We start from the raw sequence: 16,591 nt of genomic DNA on the forward strand, positions 1-16,591 counted from the left end.
AATCAAGCCCCCTCTTTCCATTGAAGGTAGTCTTGACTTCCAAAAATGGAAGGTGCATGCTGTGTTTGGCCATTAGTACACAAATTTGATTGATGTTTTCAAATTGGCATGATATGTATATGGATCAATGCAGAATCACGTGGTTTATTAATAGAATCTGAATTTCAGGGTCCCTTAGCTAATAGGTCCCTGCACATAACTGCAATTTTATGTGAAATATTGAAGACATGATTTTTAACAAATGATTTCAAATTGCCTTGATTGATATATGAATAAATGCGGAATCACGTGGTTTACTAGTGAAATTTCATTTTCAGGGCAGGTTATCTAATAGGTTTGGGCGGAACAACGGGATTTGATTTAAGGTTTTGCTCAACCCCCCCTTGAGCCAGACCCCTATAATAGGCGGCACTCACATCATTGAGGAAAAGGATGGGGGTTTTTCAACTGACCAGTAGTTTGCTGATCAGTCCTCAATTCTGCTATCATGAATCTCTCAAAAATCAATTATTTTTCACCTCAACAGAATTGCACCAAAATTTGACAGTAGGTGTACAGGGTGTAGTAGACTGCACTGTCAAAGTTCTATGCAATTTGGATCACAGGAAAAAGCAGTATCCTGGTTCTTCTCCAAAATTCAGGTGCTTTTTGTCATAAACAGAGGAAAATAGAACTAGCCAGAATTGAACCAGCTTGACCACTAAGCCATAGAGCCCTATTATTCCTCTGCTGACAACCCATGATTACACCTGCTACCCCCCAAATTTGGGCTTGGGCCAGCATGCAACCACTTGTACTGGTCATGTGACCATGTCCAGGACACTTTTTCATACAATAACCCCTACACTTGAGTCCTGCTTCATAATCTACCCTGAAATTTAAATTCTACTAGAGAATCCATCAATTCTGGATTGTTTGACATATATATCACGTGACAGGGTCCATATTGACATTTGACAGGTTATGTAATCCGCTTAGATATTGAAATCCTGATAAGAGACCACGTGATTCTGAGTCGATTCATATACATATCAAGGCTATTTGAAAATGTCATATGAAATCTCACATTGATGCCCTAATAGGGCATTGGATTTCCATTTTGGGAAGTTGACATTACCATAAATGGAAAGAGCAGACTTAATAACCCTGGTCTACATCTTTTGCTAGTCTCTTAGTATAAGCATATAGGTTGTTCAGTATCCCATACTTCAGCTGTTTACAGACCCTCACCTTTCATATGTGCTGCAGGGAGGATAAACTGCCCTGTTTGATTTTGAGGTCATGGATGGATCTCTTGGTTTCATCTATTCAAGCAAGTGGATTCCTGTCCAAGATCATATTCAATGACTTGCCTAGCAAAGACGTGATTGAGGCCCTGGACACTTTTGGGGATCATCTAGCTCTAATGGAAGTTCAGCTTTGTTGGATTCCAAGCAATGAGGAGCACATTCAGTGTCTTGCTATGCTGCTTGTGCAGCATCCTAAGCTGGAAATTTTGGAGATTCTCTACAGCTTGCTGCAACAAAGCACTGTGCCAATCTTCCTCCAGCTTGAATGCTTACAAGTTCTGTTGCTTACAATGGGGATGCTGGGTTGTGTTGTATCTCTGCATGCTCTAGCACTTTTTCTGGATGAACCTTTGTTCACCCTCCCACTTCCAACCCTACAGCAACTCTGTTTTGAAGTTTTGCCTACATATATTGGTCTATTACCAATAGTAGCTAATCAAGTCAAAGAGCTTGGGATATGGGGTCAAGTTCTTCACAATCAGCAAGATTCAATCCAACAGCTCTGGATCCAAGAGCCCAGGGGTAGCATTACAGAATACTGCTCTGCATTGCAGGCTATTTGCTGGATTGCCCCAAAGGCCAAGTGCATGGACTTTGGCCTTAATTGTCTCTGTCATGCTTTCATTGATTGCCTCACTGAGTTTGCTGACTTGAAAGTAGCAAGGACATATGGCTGTGATCTGGAATCAGTAATCATCAACTACACTGAAGAGCATATGCCTGAGTGCCAGTGGGTTTTTGGGGAGGATGTTTATTGCTCATAAAATAGCACTTCATTTGAGTATTTCTTGAGGCTAAGCCACCATCTGAGCTTGGAATAAAATCTAGTTAGGCTTAGATACTATGTAATGTCTTCTTTGTTGACATATCAATAGATCAGTCCAGAACTCTAAATTGCCTTCAGCCAACAAAATGAATGCTCAGAGCACACCTTCTCTTCAAACTCCTACTCAGTCAACCTCTGGTCAGCAGCAGAGCCCCAAAACTCCCTTTCCGAGTCAAGCCATGCATGCCACAATGACAGTGGGGCTTGTTCAATCAACCTTGTGCACTGAGGACATCAATGAACACATTTGTTCCCACTAAGGACATATAGTCAAGTTTCAAATCAATGATGCAGGTCTAAAAGATAAACAAGAAAACACACCATTGAGATTGACTAAATTAAGTCTCAGCTTGGGCAGATCTAGGCAAATCTGGGTGTCTTAGTTAATGCATTAGGCACTGATTTAGAAGCCCCTTGTCTTCTAAAGCTCAGCATAATTGGCAGGCTAATGAAGAGGGCTGACAAGAGTTAGACTAGGAGCAATAGATTCAAACCATGTCTCATGTCAAAGGTATTCATGGATCAGCCATGTACCAAGTGTATTAAGATCTTGTGGCAGTAGCTGGCAAGCTTAGGGATGTATGATGTTTTATCCAATTTATATGGCCTACTATATTAAAGTCAAGGTTTGTCTGTGAGTATCAAGGTGTATGCAAAATGGCACTTGATGTCTAAATGAATCAAGACATGCAATTTGATACATCTGGGGAGCATCTTATGGTATTCAAGATTGGGTTCTCCTCCCAGTGGTGTCTACTACAAAGTTCCTCATGATTAGAGTCTCAGATCAATTGCTTTGCCAAACAAGACTTTCTTTACCCTTGCTGGAAAACCTTATTCAGGCAAATGATATTACAGCCTTTGTAGTGGCTGTGTCTTTTAAATGAGCTACATTGTATCCTAACTATAAAGTGGTTGGATACTTGCAATCATAAAAGCCAATGTCAGGACTTGTTAAAGAATCTCTCTGAAGCTGAAGCAAAGGCACTAGCCAAGGCCAGAGAGGTTAAACCCATGCAAATCCCATTAGACAAACCATCAGTATTCTGGACTAAGCATGAAAAAACCATCAAGGATGTATTAGATGTTGCAAAAGGAAACAAAGGGGATGGCATGGGTACTGATGGCAAAGATATGGGGTGGGGACAGGGAGAGGAATAGTGAGAACTGTTATGAATTGGGGTATGTGGATAAACTCTTTGGGGCTTGGTATGGATGAAATGTGGCCTGTGGGTGCTGAAATTAGTGTAGGTGGATCCATCTTGAGAGAGGATCTACATACAAGACTTGGAATCACGGTACCAAATGTTCAGACTGGGGTTGAAAATGCCATCACATTGGTGGCACACCCAACAAATCTCTTGCAACCTCTCACTAGCACAAATGTCTCCCAGTCATCTGTACTATCTTTTGCTTGGGCAGGTGAAAGGCTGCCTGTTGCTAAATCTCTTGATGCACTTAAACTATCCCATGCCTTATACAGTTCTATCCACTGGTGGATGGACACCTGTGCTCACAAGAGCCCAATTTACAGTAACCCAGCATAGATGAGATTAAAAAAAAATTGGACACACAATACATAATATACGTCAAAAAAAATGAAGAAAGCAGCAGCAAAGCCCTGGTACACATTGCTCAAGGCTAAGGCTCCCAGCCTCAACCTTGCATAGATGCCCTGATGGCGTCTAAGACCTGCTGTGATACCTGCCTTGTCATCCCAATTATGCAGGGAACCAGGCAAGTTGTGGAGCATGCAACTGGTGCTGGCTTCAGCTCTTGGTGGTCCTTTTCTAGCTGGGTCACAAGCCAAGCCTGAAGCCATTGTAATGGCAGGGGAATCATTTGCTCTTAGACCAAGAGCATGTGAGAGAGGGCCTTGTTGCATATCTGGACCACATCACAGAAGCTCATTGTGAGCTGAGGATCACTTGGCAAAGCTTCTGCTGCCTCTCTTGTTTCATCAATTATGATCTGATTAGGAGTGAGATATCTATCTGTGACTTGGCGTATGAAAGATATACACACCTGCCAACCACTATGGTTCCATATGCTGAGCAGGGCCTTACCACTTTTGGTGTATGATGAGAAGTAGAGCTCTGGGTGGACAGACTCTTCTGTTCCCTTGCTTCTGATGCTCTCCGCTCTTTTGGCCAAACCTTCCATGTCAGCTTCAATTGTGTGGTTGGCCTGCCTTAACTGACATTCATTCAAAGGGAAGTCTTCAACTGGAGATATAAATGTCAGAACCCTAGCAATCAGACAATAGCTTGAGATTTACCTGGATTCCTGGTGGGTGGGCACATCCATAAGCTTATGTTGGCCTGAGACCCCAGCTACTTATGCAGATCATTATATTTCTGTTGCAAATGATAACAGCATGAATCTGTCTGTCTGAGAAGTGAAGATAATCAACCGCCTTGTCCAAGGCATCTTCAAGACTCTGAGAAAAGCAGACCTCCATGACCACACATGGGCTATTGGCTGCTGATATTGGTCTCCCTGGATTGCCTGTGGTAAAATACTCCAGGTAGAGGAATCCATCAGGCTGGTAGTTCAATTTTGCTTTCCCAGTCTCCCAGGAGACCACCAATGACCCTTTGGTGAGCTGAACATCCAAGGATGCCAGTCCATAAACCTTTGGAGTCCCACAAATGGCTGTTTCAGTCAGTTGCTGGTTGATCAGATCACACTGACCAAACAGCCACAGTCCTGGAAGCTTGTGAAAGGGGCCAGGCATCTTGAAGTAGGCAGTTTCTGTCAAAGTACTCCAGTCAAATCTGACACAGACCCCTGCTAATCATGCTGCAAGGAAGAAAGCAGCAAAGACACCAACCATAACTTATACCCTTGGCTCAAGTAGTACTGATTCAGCTCCTGAGCCTTGGAGAAAGAGATAGCTCTAAATTCCTGACTGGGGTTGGCTCTGGATGGAATCCAGGTCAACCAACAAGGGTTGAGAAGTCTGGCATGAGCCCAGGATGAAACAAAAGAAGGAACAAACAACCAGAAGTCGTTGCACCTGACTGTGTTCACCAGCAACCTTCTTTATTTCCTGTTCAATGAGAACAATTGCCTGTGTTCTCTTAGCTCACACTGGGCCCAGGTACGTTGTTCAAAGATGCCAAGCTTGGGTTCTAATTATTCCTATGCAAGAGCTACAAGTGTGTTCCTGCCTAGGGTTCTGTTAGAAATTCCAGACGGGTTACTTACAAGGTAAGAAACACATACTTACTAACACAGTTGTAAGTACTTTGCACCAGCAGGCAAGGGGTTGATACAAGGGGATTGCTTGCCAAAAGAGAACATAGCATGTTGATCAGGAGGATCTCTGGGTTTGGGAATATGTGTGGTGGTTGAAAATCAATGAAAACGTGCCTTCAACATTGGCATGTGACTTATACCTATCAGTCACATGATGCACCTTTATCTTTTCATAGATTATTATTTGAAAAGTGAAGTACAAGTAAATACCCAAATCTCAAAAGTCTTCTGTTAAATTGGGAGAATCCTGTTTCTCATAGACTGGTTGTGCTAAAAAAGACAGACAGGCTAACCTATTGAAATGGTTAAACAAGGTACATTGACCCAAGATGGGCCTGGGGGCTGAGTAGGCATCAGGTATTCACTGTAGCCCAGATGTGCAGTGAGAGATAGGGTAGTGTGATTGACTCAACTAAGTATAAGTCCGGATTGTAACTTGATTACATTAGTCTAATTTGGTGCAGTTGTACAAGTAGCCTCCTTTGCTTCTTTACAGAAGATATGGCTACATGAAGCTTACTCTTTGATTACAACTTGCAGAGAATCATACTCTATATATATGTCTATGAACAATCTTCATTAACTGGGTTTGCATCTTCTGGATCTCCCAGGTAGTGCAGAACATCATGAGATCCCCTTCTTTTTTTATCCCAAGCCAGATTGAAGCCATGAGTCCTCCTCCACTGAATTAGGGTGGATGAGTTCTAGTCAAAGTGGGACTATTGTCAGGTTTGAGTCATCCCCACATGCTTTGTGCATCTGTTCTTAAAGCTCTTTTGTCAAATGCTTCAGGAGCACTAAGAGGTAGAGTGGAGCAGCCTGATTCTGTTTCTCACTCATTGTGCAGACTTGCTCATGAATTGTTTGGATATGGCTTTCACTTGTTGGTTAGGGGTGGTGGCATGCTTTTGGCTCCATTGGGTCAGTAATATGATAGATATTGTGTAGTCCAAAGCAATGGATATAAGCCCCTCCAACAAGCCCTGTATCAATTTGTTGTCTTATTTTGATAGCCATACCAGCTGGGGGTGTTATGTCCTGGCTATTGGCTAACTCCATGTTTGTCATGAGCCTCACCTACTAATATGACTATGTATTGCCTGTCACTCCCTTCACCCCCAGTGCATTTGCCTGTGGAACTTATCTGTATCCATCCAATCTGTTTGAACAGTTCCTGTCTTCCTTAATGATGTTCTTCCCACTTCCTTGTCCCCTTCCCGCACTTGGTCTGGACTTATCCCGTTCTAAGTGCTTCTATCTTGCTTATCTTGCTGTGCACCAGCCCGGTTCACTGTGTAGAGCTTTGGAGCCATATGTTCTATCTTGCTTCTGAGTTGTGTGGCCTGAATACCGTCCCTTCTCCTTATATTTACCCCCTTTCATCTTTTGTTATAAAAGAAGACTGTGAATTGGCTTGGAAACCCCCAAAACAAATCATCTTGTCAATTTCCCACTTTCTCATCTGTGTGAATTGTTTCAATATCTCACAGCAGTCATTTTATTCTTGGTTGTGACATTGTGAATTGTTCATTCCTGGCTGTAGCCAATCTCTAATCTATCAACCTGGACATCACTCAGGTCCTCATCCCCACCTTTAATTCTTACAGTTCTCTTTTCCCTTGCCATAGAGCGCACTGGGTTATTGCACACCGCAAACTAGGCTACCCCCACATTGCAGAAAGACCTGAACTCGTTTATCTCAATACACTCCTCAGATTGCGTGTAGATTGCGTTGAACGCAATGGCAGATGCCAGATTACGCAAATTGTCAATGACCTCACTTGCATCAAGGCAGGCATCCCTCTTATCACTCCAGCCACACTAGAAGGACCTTCCAACGCACCTATAAGTTGCACAAGAGTCAAACTCCATCCAGAAATCCTCTGGCAGCGAGAGGATGCTACAAAACTCAATCACCTGCACAGATATCTCATAGGCAACAATGCCAGCAGCAGATCTCAACCCCTAGCGTTCCACAGACTACTGGAGAAGAACACAGGGCATCTTATCAGCCACTTAGATGCTTGGAAACAAACCATGTTGCAGGATGTGACACAAGCAGTAGAGAGCGCAATTCAGCGCCTTCTGACTGCCCCCAGCAGCACAGATCCACACACACCTCCCAGAAGAGTCTTCACAGTAATAGACAACACCCTAAGCCTTCTGTCTCAGGCAGCTCAGGCAACAAGGACGTCTCAGTCCCTATCAAGGATGAGCCTGACCCAAAAGGAAAAAGGGTCGAATTGGAGTCACCAGAACCATCTAAAACAACCCCAGACACTTCCTGGACAATCCCACACCCAGGATCGCCTTGAACTCAACCCAGCGCAGCCCTTCATCAGGCCAACGCCTGTAGGCCTCCCAAACATACTTCAAGCAGCAACAAGTAATCCCCTTAGCGAATGATATCTATCAGCGCAACCAGGAGAAACAGATGAAGAAAAGGAGGCAAGAACGCTACACAACATTGCTACCATCATGGGCAGAGCCTTATCTGTCCCACTTCAGAGAACCTTTAGGGGACTGTCCCAAACTCTTGGCCCAGCCCAGGTGAAATCAAAAATCCCTGCTCTTGAGAAGTATGATGGCAAGAAGGGCCCTGCAGCCAAATCACTTATCCTGGATTGCAAAACCTACTTCCTCAGCAATGCTTCCTCCTTTCCTGCTGATCACAAGTAAATCTCCTTTGCCCTCATGAGCCTAAAAGATGGACAACCCAAGAAGTGGGGACAGATCTATCTAGAGAAGCTGCTGAATGGGGATGATGAGCCAACTCTGGAATCCTGGATTACACTTGAAACAGCATTCTTGCACTACTGGAGCAATTCAGCAGCAGCGCAAATTGCAGAACAACGCCTGCGCAAGCTCAAGCAGCTGAAATCAGCAAGCAGTGATGCCACAGAGTTTAGGATTATAGCAAGCAAACTGGAATGATCAGACCCCGCCCTCATTGCCTCCTTCCATCATGGACTCAAGGCAGGAGTCAGAAGCAAGCTAATTGAGTACACCTTGAAAAGAACATCACTGCATTGGACAAGCTTATCTATACCGCCTGTCTAGTTGATGACACACTGTTTGAGGCGCACAAGGAGCCAAGAAAAGACAGCAACAGCAGCAACAGCTCACCATAACGCCCTGCTTATGGGCGCTCAAGCAATTATGTCTCCAAAAAGGTTCAGGAAGCAAGAAGAAACGCTGGAGAATGCTCCAAGTGTGGGGAGAAGTCTCACAAATGGGAGGACTGCAAGAATGCATGGTGCCCCAAAACAATAGAATGTTCTAAGCCTGAATCAGGAAAGGCTGTAGAAATGGAAGGGCTAGAATCGCTTTCCCAAGCAGGAAAAGTCTGAGGAAGTCTTGCCCTGTGTCTAGGCTTCCTGAATCTCCCCCAATGTCTGCTCCTCATTCTTATTGCCTCCAAATGTTTCCACATTCCTTCTTATCTCCTTATTGCTCTATCCTAGGTAGCTCTGAGGCTCCCATTGTGTTTCTCTCACTGGGGACAAGTATCTTGGGGTCCAGCAAGTGTCTGGCATGCTGCAGAACAGGGGGATGGGCAAGGGTGCTGGTGCATGCACCTCTGTTGGCCTGGGAGTGTCTGGCTGTGCTGGAGGGGTCATTGGCATTGCTAGCCTGCTTGTGTAGGCTGGTGGGTCTGCTGGGTAAAGCAGAATGAGGTTCTGCATCGCCTGGGTCAGCTCTCTTGCAGATGGAGGTGTGGAGACTGTAGGGGGTGGGGTAGCAAACCCATGGCAATGCCATTGTGCCAGATCCCTGAGAGCGCCTGGATGGGAGGCAATGAAGTTCCACCAGCAATACGCTTGTTTTTCATACAGTGTATCTGGTCCTTCTTCTCCCCTGGGTGGAGCCAATAGCAGAATCCCACTTGGGGTGCTTGTACACGTTGCACTTGAAGAACCTGACCTTGTTGCGACTGCTGGCGCTTATCAGAGCGTGAATGATGTTGGCAGAGCTGTCTAGGTGTGCTCTCATCTCCTCTGGGGTGTTCATGATGAAATAATCAATGTTGAGGCAAGGGTTGAAGGCCAAGGCGTCAATGGAGCCGAAGATGGGCATGCTGGGATGGTAGGGAGCGCAAATAGAGCTTAGCATGGCAAGTTTTGGCAGTGAGAGCTTATAAAGTAGCAAAGCGGGCAGTTTTGGACTTGCTGAGTTGCTTGACCATCTTGCCTCTTTTAACTTTGCGCGCGTTTGCAGGGATGGCATTGTCAGTGGCCGGGGCATCCGGATAATTAGGAAAGAAGTTGCGCAATGTGTCCTTGCAATGCTGAAGATCCTTGGCCGGTTCCCATGTGTCCCCATGTGTCACAACCAAGAGTAAAATGACTGCCGTGAGATAGTGAGATGATTCACACAGATGAGAGATTGGGAAATCAACAAGGCGAATTGTTCTTGGGGTTTCCAAGCCAATTCACAGTCTTCTTTTATAATAAAAGTGAAAGGGGGTAAATACAAGGGAAGGGACGGTGTCCAGGCCGCACAACCTGGAAGCAAGATGGAGCATATGGCTCAGAAGCTCTACACATTGAACCGGGCTGGTGCGCAGTAAGATAAGCAAGATAGAAGCACTTAGAGCGGAATAAGTCTGGGCTAAGTGCAAGAAGGGAACAAGGAAGAGGGAAGAACATAAACATGGAAGAAAGGAACTATGCAAACAGATGAGATGGGATACAGATGAGTCCCCCAGACAAATACACTGGGGGGAGGGAGGAGGTGACAGGCAGCACATAATCATGTCAGGAGGTGAGGCTCATGACATTGCCCCCCCTCAAAAGCCCTTAGGCAGTGACAAAGGGCTGCTTACATCCATTCAGAACAATCAATAGCTAGTAACTCCTCAAAACTAAACAGCTCCTCATTCTCCCTGCCTTCAAATATTTCCACATTCCTTCTTATCTCCTTATTGCTCTATCCTAGGTAGCTCTGAGGCTCCCATTGTGTTTCTCTCACTGGGGACGAGTATCCTGGGGCCCAGCAAGTGTCTGGTGTGCTGGAGAACAGGGGGAAGGGCAAAGGCGCTGGTACATGCGCCTCTGTTGGCCTGGGAGTGTCTGGGCGTGCTGAAGGGGTCACTGGCGTTGCTGGCCTGCTTGTGTAGGCTGGTGGGTCTGCTGGGTAAAGCAGAATGAGGTTCTGCATCGCCTGGGTCAGCTCTCTTGCAGATGGAGGTGTGGAGACTGTAGGGGGTGGGGTAGCAAACCCATGGCAATGCCATTGTGCCAGATCCCTGAGAGCGCCTGGATGGGAGGCAATGAAGTTCCACCAGCAATACGCTTGTTTTTCATACAGTGTATCTGGTCCTTCTTCTCCCCTGGGGTGGAGCCAATAGCAGAATCCCACTTGGGGTGCTTGTACACGTTGCACTTGAAGAACCTGACCTTGTTGCGACTGCTGGCGCTCATCAGAGCGTGAATGATGTTGGCAGAGCTGTCTAGGTGTGCTCTCATCTCCTCTGGGCCGTTCATGATGTAGCAATCGATGTTGATGCAAGGGTTGTAGACCAAGGCGTCGATGGAGCCGAAGATGGGCATGCTGGGATAGTGGAGAACGCAAGAAGAGCTTAGCAGGCCGAGTTTTGGCAGTGAGAGCTTGTAAAGTGACAAAACAGGCAGTTTTTGACTTGCTGAGTTGCTTGACTATCTTTCCTCTTTTAACTCTGCGCGCATTTGCAGGGATGGTGTTGTCGGCCGCCGGAGCATCCGGGTAATTGGCAAAGAAGTCACGCAATTCGTCCTTGCAGTGCTGTAGATCCTTGGCTGGTTCCCATGTGTCCTCATGGGGTGCATATCCCTTCCATCTCACCCTGTACTTCCAGATTCCGTCTTCTGCTGCCCAATCTACAAATTTTTCTACTTCATACTCTTCTTCTTCTTCAGCTGTGATTACAGGCAGCGGAGGGGTGAATGTGCAATCAAACTCTGTGTCTTGTTTGAAAGCAGACAACAAGCTGACATGGAACACATCATGGATTCTCACGGTCTCAGGGAGAGCCAGGCGATAGGCGTGAGAGCCCACTCTTTCTATGACAGTGAAAGGGCCATATTGTTTGTGGTCTAGCTTTTTATTGGGGCGCTGCAACGTGATATTGGAAGCCAGAAGCCAGACTTTGTCTCCTGGTTGAAACTCAGGAGGTGGTTCCCCTGTGTCTGCCTGTTTGTAGCGCTCCTGAGCCCATTTGATTGATGCCTGTACTTCCTAAATTGTTTCAGCCAGTTGCTTGGCTCTGTCATCAGCAATAGGCGATCCAGTAGGTTCCAGGAGTGGTGAAATGACAGGAGAACATCCGTACACAATCCCAAAGGGCAATTTGCCTGTTGCTTTGCTTCTGGCATTGTTGTGAGCAAATTCAGCCAGTGGGAGCCAATCAACCCAATCAGACTGTCTATGATTAATGAAGGGACGTAGGTAAGCCTCTAGCCATTGGTTCTTGATCACAGTTTGTCCATCAGATTGTGGGTGGTAAGCAGTAGAGAAACTAGGAGTGATTTGCAGAGATTTGTGGAGTGCCTTGAGGAACTTGGAGTTGAATGTAGTCCCTCTGTCAGACACAGTGCGCTTGGGAGTTCCATGTAGCTTCCAGACATGCTCCAGGAACATCTGAGCTACATCCTCAGCAGTAGCAGTTTCTTTGCAGGGAACCAGGTGCATCATCTTTGAAAAGCGGTCTACAACCACCAGGATGCTGTCGTATCCCTTACACTTGGGAAACTTGACAATGAGATCATATGAGATGTCTTCCCAGGGGCCTGCAGGGACAGTAAGCGGGTTGAGAGCATAGTTGTGTGCATGGCCCTTGCTTCTTTGGCAGATTTCACAAGACTCCACATAGCGATTGACTTGGAACTTCATTGCTGGCCAGTAGTAGTGACAACTGATTAACTCTAGAGTTTGTGCTCTTCCTTGGAGACCAGAAGCAGGAGAATCATGGAAGTGAGATAAGAGTTGCTGTTTGATCTCAGGTTCATCTGGCACAACTACTCTTCCTTGATACAGAAGTAGACCCTTCTGAATTGTATAGTCCTTGAACTTCTGTGCAACGCTGTGGGGCATAGATTTAGGATCTGATACAGCTAGCAAGATTGTGTCAAGACTAGGGTCTTCCTGGGTAGCTTCCTTGATTTGATCCAACAAGGACGAATTTATGTGTGCTGAAAATGCCTCAAAGTGAGATTCTGGAATCATAACTTGTGGAGATGATTCTAAGTCCATGTGATCTGGTCGTCTTGACAGGGCGTCAGGTTTCTGTGACTGTTTCCCCGGTCAATAAGCAATGACAAAGTTGTAGGACGCCAGCATGAGATGCCAGCGCGCATGACGCCTGTTGAAGGTTCTAGCTGATTTCCAGTACTCCAGATTCTTGTGATCAGTAAACACAGTGATAGGCTGCTCAGTTCCTTCCAGAAAGATTCTCCAGTGCTCAATTGCACAAATGATGGCAAGTAGCTCCTTATCATGCGTGTCATAGTTCAGCTAAGCAGGTGAAAAGCTTGCTGACATGAATGCAACAGGATGTAGACAACCATCCTCCTTTCTCTGAGATAGTACAGCGCCCATGGCTGCTCCAGAAGCGTCTGTTTCCAAGGTGTAAGGTTTAGATTCATCAGGGTGAGCTAGAACAGGCTCCTTGCAAATCTCAACCTTGATTGCATCAAATGCTGCCTTCTGTTCTTCTAGCCAGATCCATGGTTGCTCCTTCTGAGTAGGGTTATTCAGAGGGCGTGCTAAGCAAGAGAAGTTGGGAACAAAGCAATGGTAGAATTTTGCAAAACCTAGGAATGATTGGACCTGTTTCACATTTTGGGGTTCAGGCCAGTCCATGATTGCTTGCACCTTGTCCCTTTCCATAGAGATGCCATCAGGAGTAATCACAAGCCCAATGTAGGTAACTTCTGTGACAAAGAAGTAGCATTTGGCAGGGTTGCAGAACAGATTATGCTTCAGCAAGCAAGATAAGACTTCCTTGACGTGTTCCACATGCTCTTCTTTTGAGTTTGAGAAGATCAAGATGTCATCCAAATACACAAGCACAGAGATGTCAAGTAAATCATGGAATATGTTGTTCATGAAGCGCATAAACACAGCTGGGTTGCTAAGGCCAAATTGCATGACTGTGGGAGCAAAGTGACCAAGGGCAGTGCAAAATGCAGCCTTCCATTCATCTCCTTCCTTGATTCTGATGTTGTGATATCCATTCCTCAAATCTAGCTTTGTGAAGATCTTAGCATGGCGCAATTTCTCAATTAGCTTGTCCTGTCTGGGTAGTGCATATCTGTTCTTGATTGTGATGGCATTTAGCCGGCAATAGTCCACCACTAAGCAAAGCCTGCCATCAGCCTTTTTTACAAACATCACTGGAGCTCCTGCTGGTGAGGTGGTTGGCACAATCTTTCCAGCTGCAAGTTCTGAGTCATTGTGTTCCTTGAGTGCTTCTCTCTCTGCAGGGGTCATAGAATAGATAGGGCCATAGGGAGGTTGTTTGTCTTCTTCCAGGTCAATAGCAATGTCATAGGGGTGATGTTCTGGCAGTGTGGTAAAGAACTCTTCTCTGAACACTTTCTGGAACTCCTGAAATTCAACAGGAAGATTCTGAGGCTCAGGGTCAATGCTGCCAGCTCGTGCTTCTGTAGCTAAGCAAAGTGAAACTGTCATGGTGGTCCGATCAATGTCTGGGTTAGCCAACTTGAGCCATGGGGTTCCAAGGATAAGGTTTCTGTTTCCAAGGGGAAGAGCATAGAAGATGGCGGAAAATTGCCTGTTTTGAGAGATAAAGACTAACCAAGCCTTGAAGCGGATAGGATCACGGACTTGTTTGCCATTAATGCCAATGACAGAGCATGGGGAATCCAATTCAATGAGTGGAATGTTGTGAGAACGGGCAAATTGGGGATCAATGAAGTTAGCAGAAGAACCAGAATCAATTAGAGTGGTTTGAGTGTCTGTGATTCCTTCTATGTCTATAGTGAGCAGTGGTGATTTATTGGTTTGCATGGCTGCACAAAACAGGGTTCTATAAACATTGAGGGAGATTCAGGAAGCCTAGAAACAGGGCAAGACTTCCTCAGACTTCTCCCGCTTGGGGAAGTGATTCCAGCTCTTCTACTTCTGCAGCCTTTCCTGATTCAGGCTTAGAGCGTTCTATTGTTTTGAGGCGCCATCCATTCTTGCAGTCCTCCCATTTGTGAGATTTCTCCCCACACTTGGAACATTCTCCAGCGTTTCTTCTTGCTTCCTGACCTTCTTGGAAAACAAAATCGCTTGAGCGCCCTTGAGCTGGGCATTATGGTGAGCTGGTGCTGCTGTTGCTATCTTTTCTTAGCTCCTTGCGCGCTTTAAACAGCGTGTCATCAATTAGACAGGCAGTAGAAATGAACTTGTCCAGTGCAGTGATGTTCTTGTGCAGGGTGTACTCAATTAGCTTGCTTCTGACTTCTGCCTTGAGTCCCTGGCGGAAGGAGGCAATGAGGGCAGGGTCTGACCATTCTAGTTTGCTGGCTATGATTCTGAACTCTGTGGCATAATTGCTTGCTGATTTCAGCTGCTTGAGTTTGCGCAGGCGTTGTTCTGCAATTTGTGCTGCTGCTGGATTGCTCCAGTTGCGCAAGAATGCTGCTTCAAATGTATTCCAGGATTCCAAGTTTGGCTTGTCATCCCCATTCAGCAGCTTCTCTAGATAGATCTGTCCCCACTTCTTGGGTTGTCCATCCTTTAAGTTCATGAGGACAAAGGAGATTTGACTGTGATCAGAAGGAAATGAGGAAGCATTGCTAAGGAAGTAGGTTTTGCAATCCAGGATAAATGATTTGGCTGCAGGACCCTTCTTGCCATCATATTTTTCAGGAGCAGGGCTTTTGGATTTTGCTTGGGCTGGGCCAGGAGTTTGGGACAGTCCCCTGAAGGTGCTCTGGAGTTGGACAGATAAGACTCTTCCCATGATGGTAGCAATGTTGTGTAGCGTTCTTGCCTCCTTTTCTTCATCTGTTTCTCCTGGTTGCGCTGATAGATATCCTTTGCTAAGGGGATTACTTGTTGCTGCTTGAGATGTGCTTGGGAGATCTACAGGCGTTGGTCTGATGAAGGGCTGCTCTGGGTTGAGGTCAGGGTGTTCCTGGGTGTGTGGGATTGCCCAGGAGGTGTTTGGGGTTGCTTTTGGTGGATCTGGTGACTCCAGTTTGACCCTTTTTCCTTTTGGGTCAGGCTCATCCTTGATAGGGACTAAGAAGTCCTTGTTGCCTGAGCTGCCTGAGCCAGAAGGGGCCTTGGGGGTGTTGTCTATAACTGTGAAGACTCTTCTGGGAGGTGTGTGTGGATCTGTGCTGCTGGGGGCAGTCAGAAGGCGCTGAATTGCGCTTTCTACTGCTTGTGTCACATCCTGCAACATGGTTTGTTTCCAAGCATCTAAGTGGCTGATAAGATGCCCTGTGTTCTTCCCCAGTAGTCTGTGGAGTGCTGGGGGTTGAGATCTGCTGCTGGCATTGTTGCCTATGAGATATCTGTGCAGGTGATTGAGTTTTGTAGCATCCTCTTGCTGCCAGAGGATTTCTGGATGGAGTTCAACCTTTGTGCAACTTATGGGTGCGTTGGAAGGTCCTTCTAGTGTGGCTGGAGTGATAAGAGGGGATGCCTGCCTCAATGCAAGTGAGGCCATTTAAGATTTGCGTGATCTGGCGTCTGCCACAGCGTCCAATGCAAACTACATGTATGTATTGAGGTAAAAGAGCTCAGGTCTTTCTGAATCAGTGTGAGGGTAGCCTATTTGGCGGTGTGCAATAACCCAGTGCGCTCTGTGGCAAGGGAAAAGAGAACTGTAAGAAGTAAAGGTGGGGATGAGGACCTGAGTGATGTCCAGGTTGATAGATTTGCTACAGCCAGGAAAGAACAATTCACAATGTCACCACCAGGGATAAAATGATTGCAGTGAGATAATGAGACAATTCACACAGATGAGAGATTGGGAAATCAACAAGGCAAATTGTTCTTGGGGTTTCCAAGCTAATTCACACTCTTATTTTTATAACAAAGTGAAAAGGGGTAGATACAAGGAGAAGGGATGGTGTCCAGGCCGCACAACTTGGAGGCAAAATAGAGCATATGTCTCAGAAGCTTCACACATTGAACCGGGTCGGTGTGCAGCAAGATAAGCAAGATAGAAGCACTTAGAGCAGAATAAGTCCGGACTAAGTGCAAGAAGGGAACA

The 16,591-nt window shown here is 45.9% G+C and overlaps 4 protein-coding genes across 4 annotated transcripts; 1 reads left to right on the forward strand and 3 right to left on the reverse strand.

The window, feature by feature from the left end:
* Positions 1–7,413: 7,413 nt before the first annotated feature.
* RhiXN_10680 (Retrotransposon-derived protein PEG10) lies at positions 7,414–8,055 on the forward strand (the record flags this gene model as incomplete). Its single annotated transcript, XM_043330496.1, has 2 exons — positions 7,414–7,762; positions 7,793–8,055. 2 exons carry the CDS (start codon positions 7,414–7,416, stop codon positions 8,053–8,055), a joined length of 612 nt encoding a protein of 203 aa, XP_043185841.1.
* Positions 8,056–8,831: 776 nt separating this feature from the next.
* On the reverse strand, positions 8,832–9,453 carry RhiXN_10681 (uncharacterized protein; the record flags this gene model as incomplete). Its single annotated transcript, XM_043330497.1, has 2 exons — positions 8,832–9,234; positions 9,287–9,453. 2 exons carry the CDS (start codon positions 9,451–9,453, stop codon positions 8,832–8,834), a joined length of 570 nt encoding a protein of 189 aa, XP_043185842.1.
* Positions 9,454–10,305: 852 nt separating this feature from the next.
* RhiXN_10682 (Retrotransposable element Tf2 protein) lies at positions 10,306–14,385 on the reverse strand (the record flags this gene model as incomplete). Its single annotated transcript, XM_043330498.1, has 4 exons — positions 10,306–11,592; positions 11,671–12,645; positions 12,673–12,843; positions 12,904–14,385. The coding sequence occupies 4 exons, from the start codon at positions 14,383–14,385 to the stop codon at positions 10,306–10,308; spliced, it is 3,915 nt and encodes a 1,304-aa protein (XP_043185843.1).
* Positions 14,386–14,455: 70 nt separating this feature from the next.
* RhiXN_10683 (Retrotransposon-derived protein PEG10) lies at positions 14,456–16,042 on the reverse strand (the record flags this gene model as incomplete). Its single annotated transcript, XM_043330499.1, has 2 exons — positions 14,456–14,667; positions 14,752–16,042. The coding sequence occupies 2 exons, from the start codon at positions 16,040–16,042 to the stop codon at positions 14,456–14,458; spliced, it is 1,503 nt and encodes a 500-aa protein (XP_043185844.1).
* Positions 16,043–16,591: the final 549 nt, after the last annotated feature.

The sequence above is a fragment of the Rhizoctonia solani genome, chromosome 14, assembly GCF_016906535.1.
Source record: "Rhizoctonia solani chromosome 14, complete sequence".
NCBI classification, from domain to species: domain Eukaryota; kingdom Fungi; phylum Basidiomycota; class Agaricomycetes; order Cantharellales; family Ceratobasidiaceae; genus Rhizoctonia; species Rhizoctonia solani.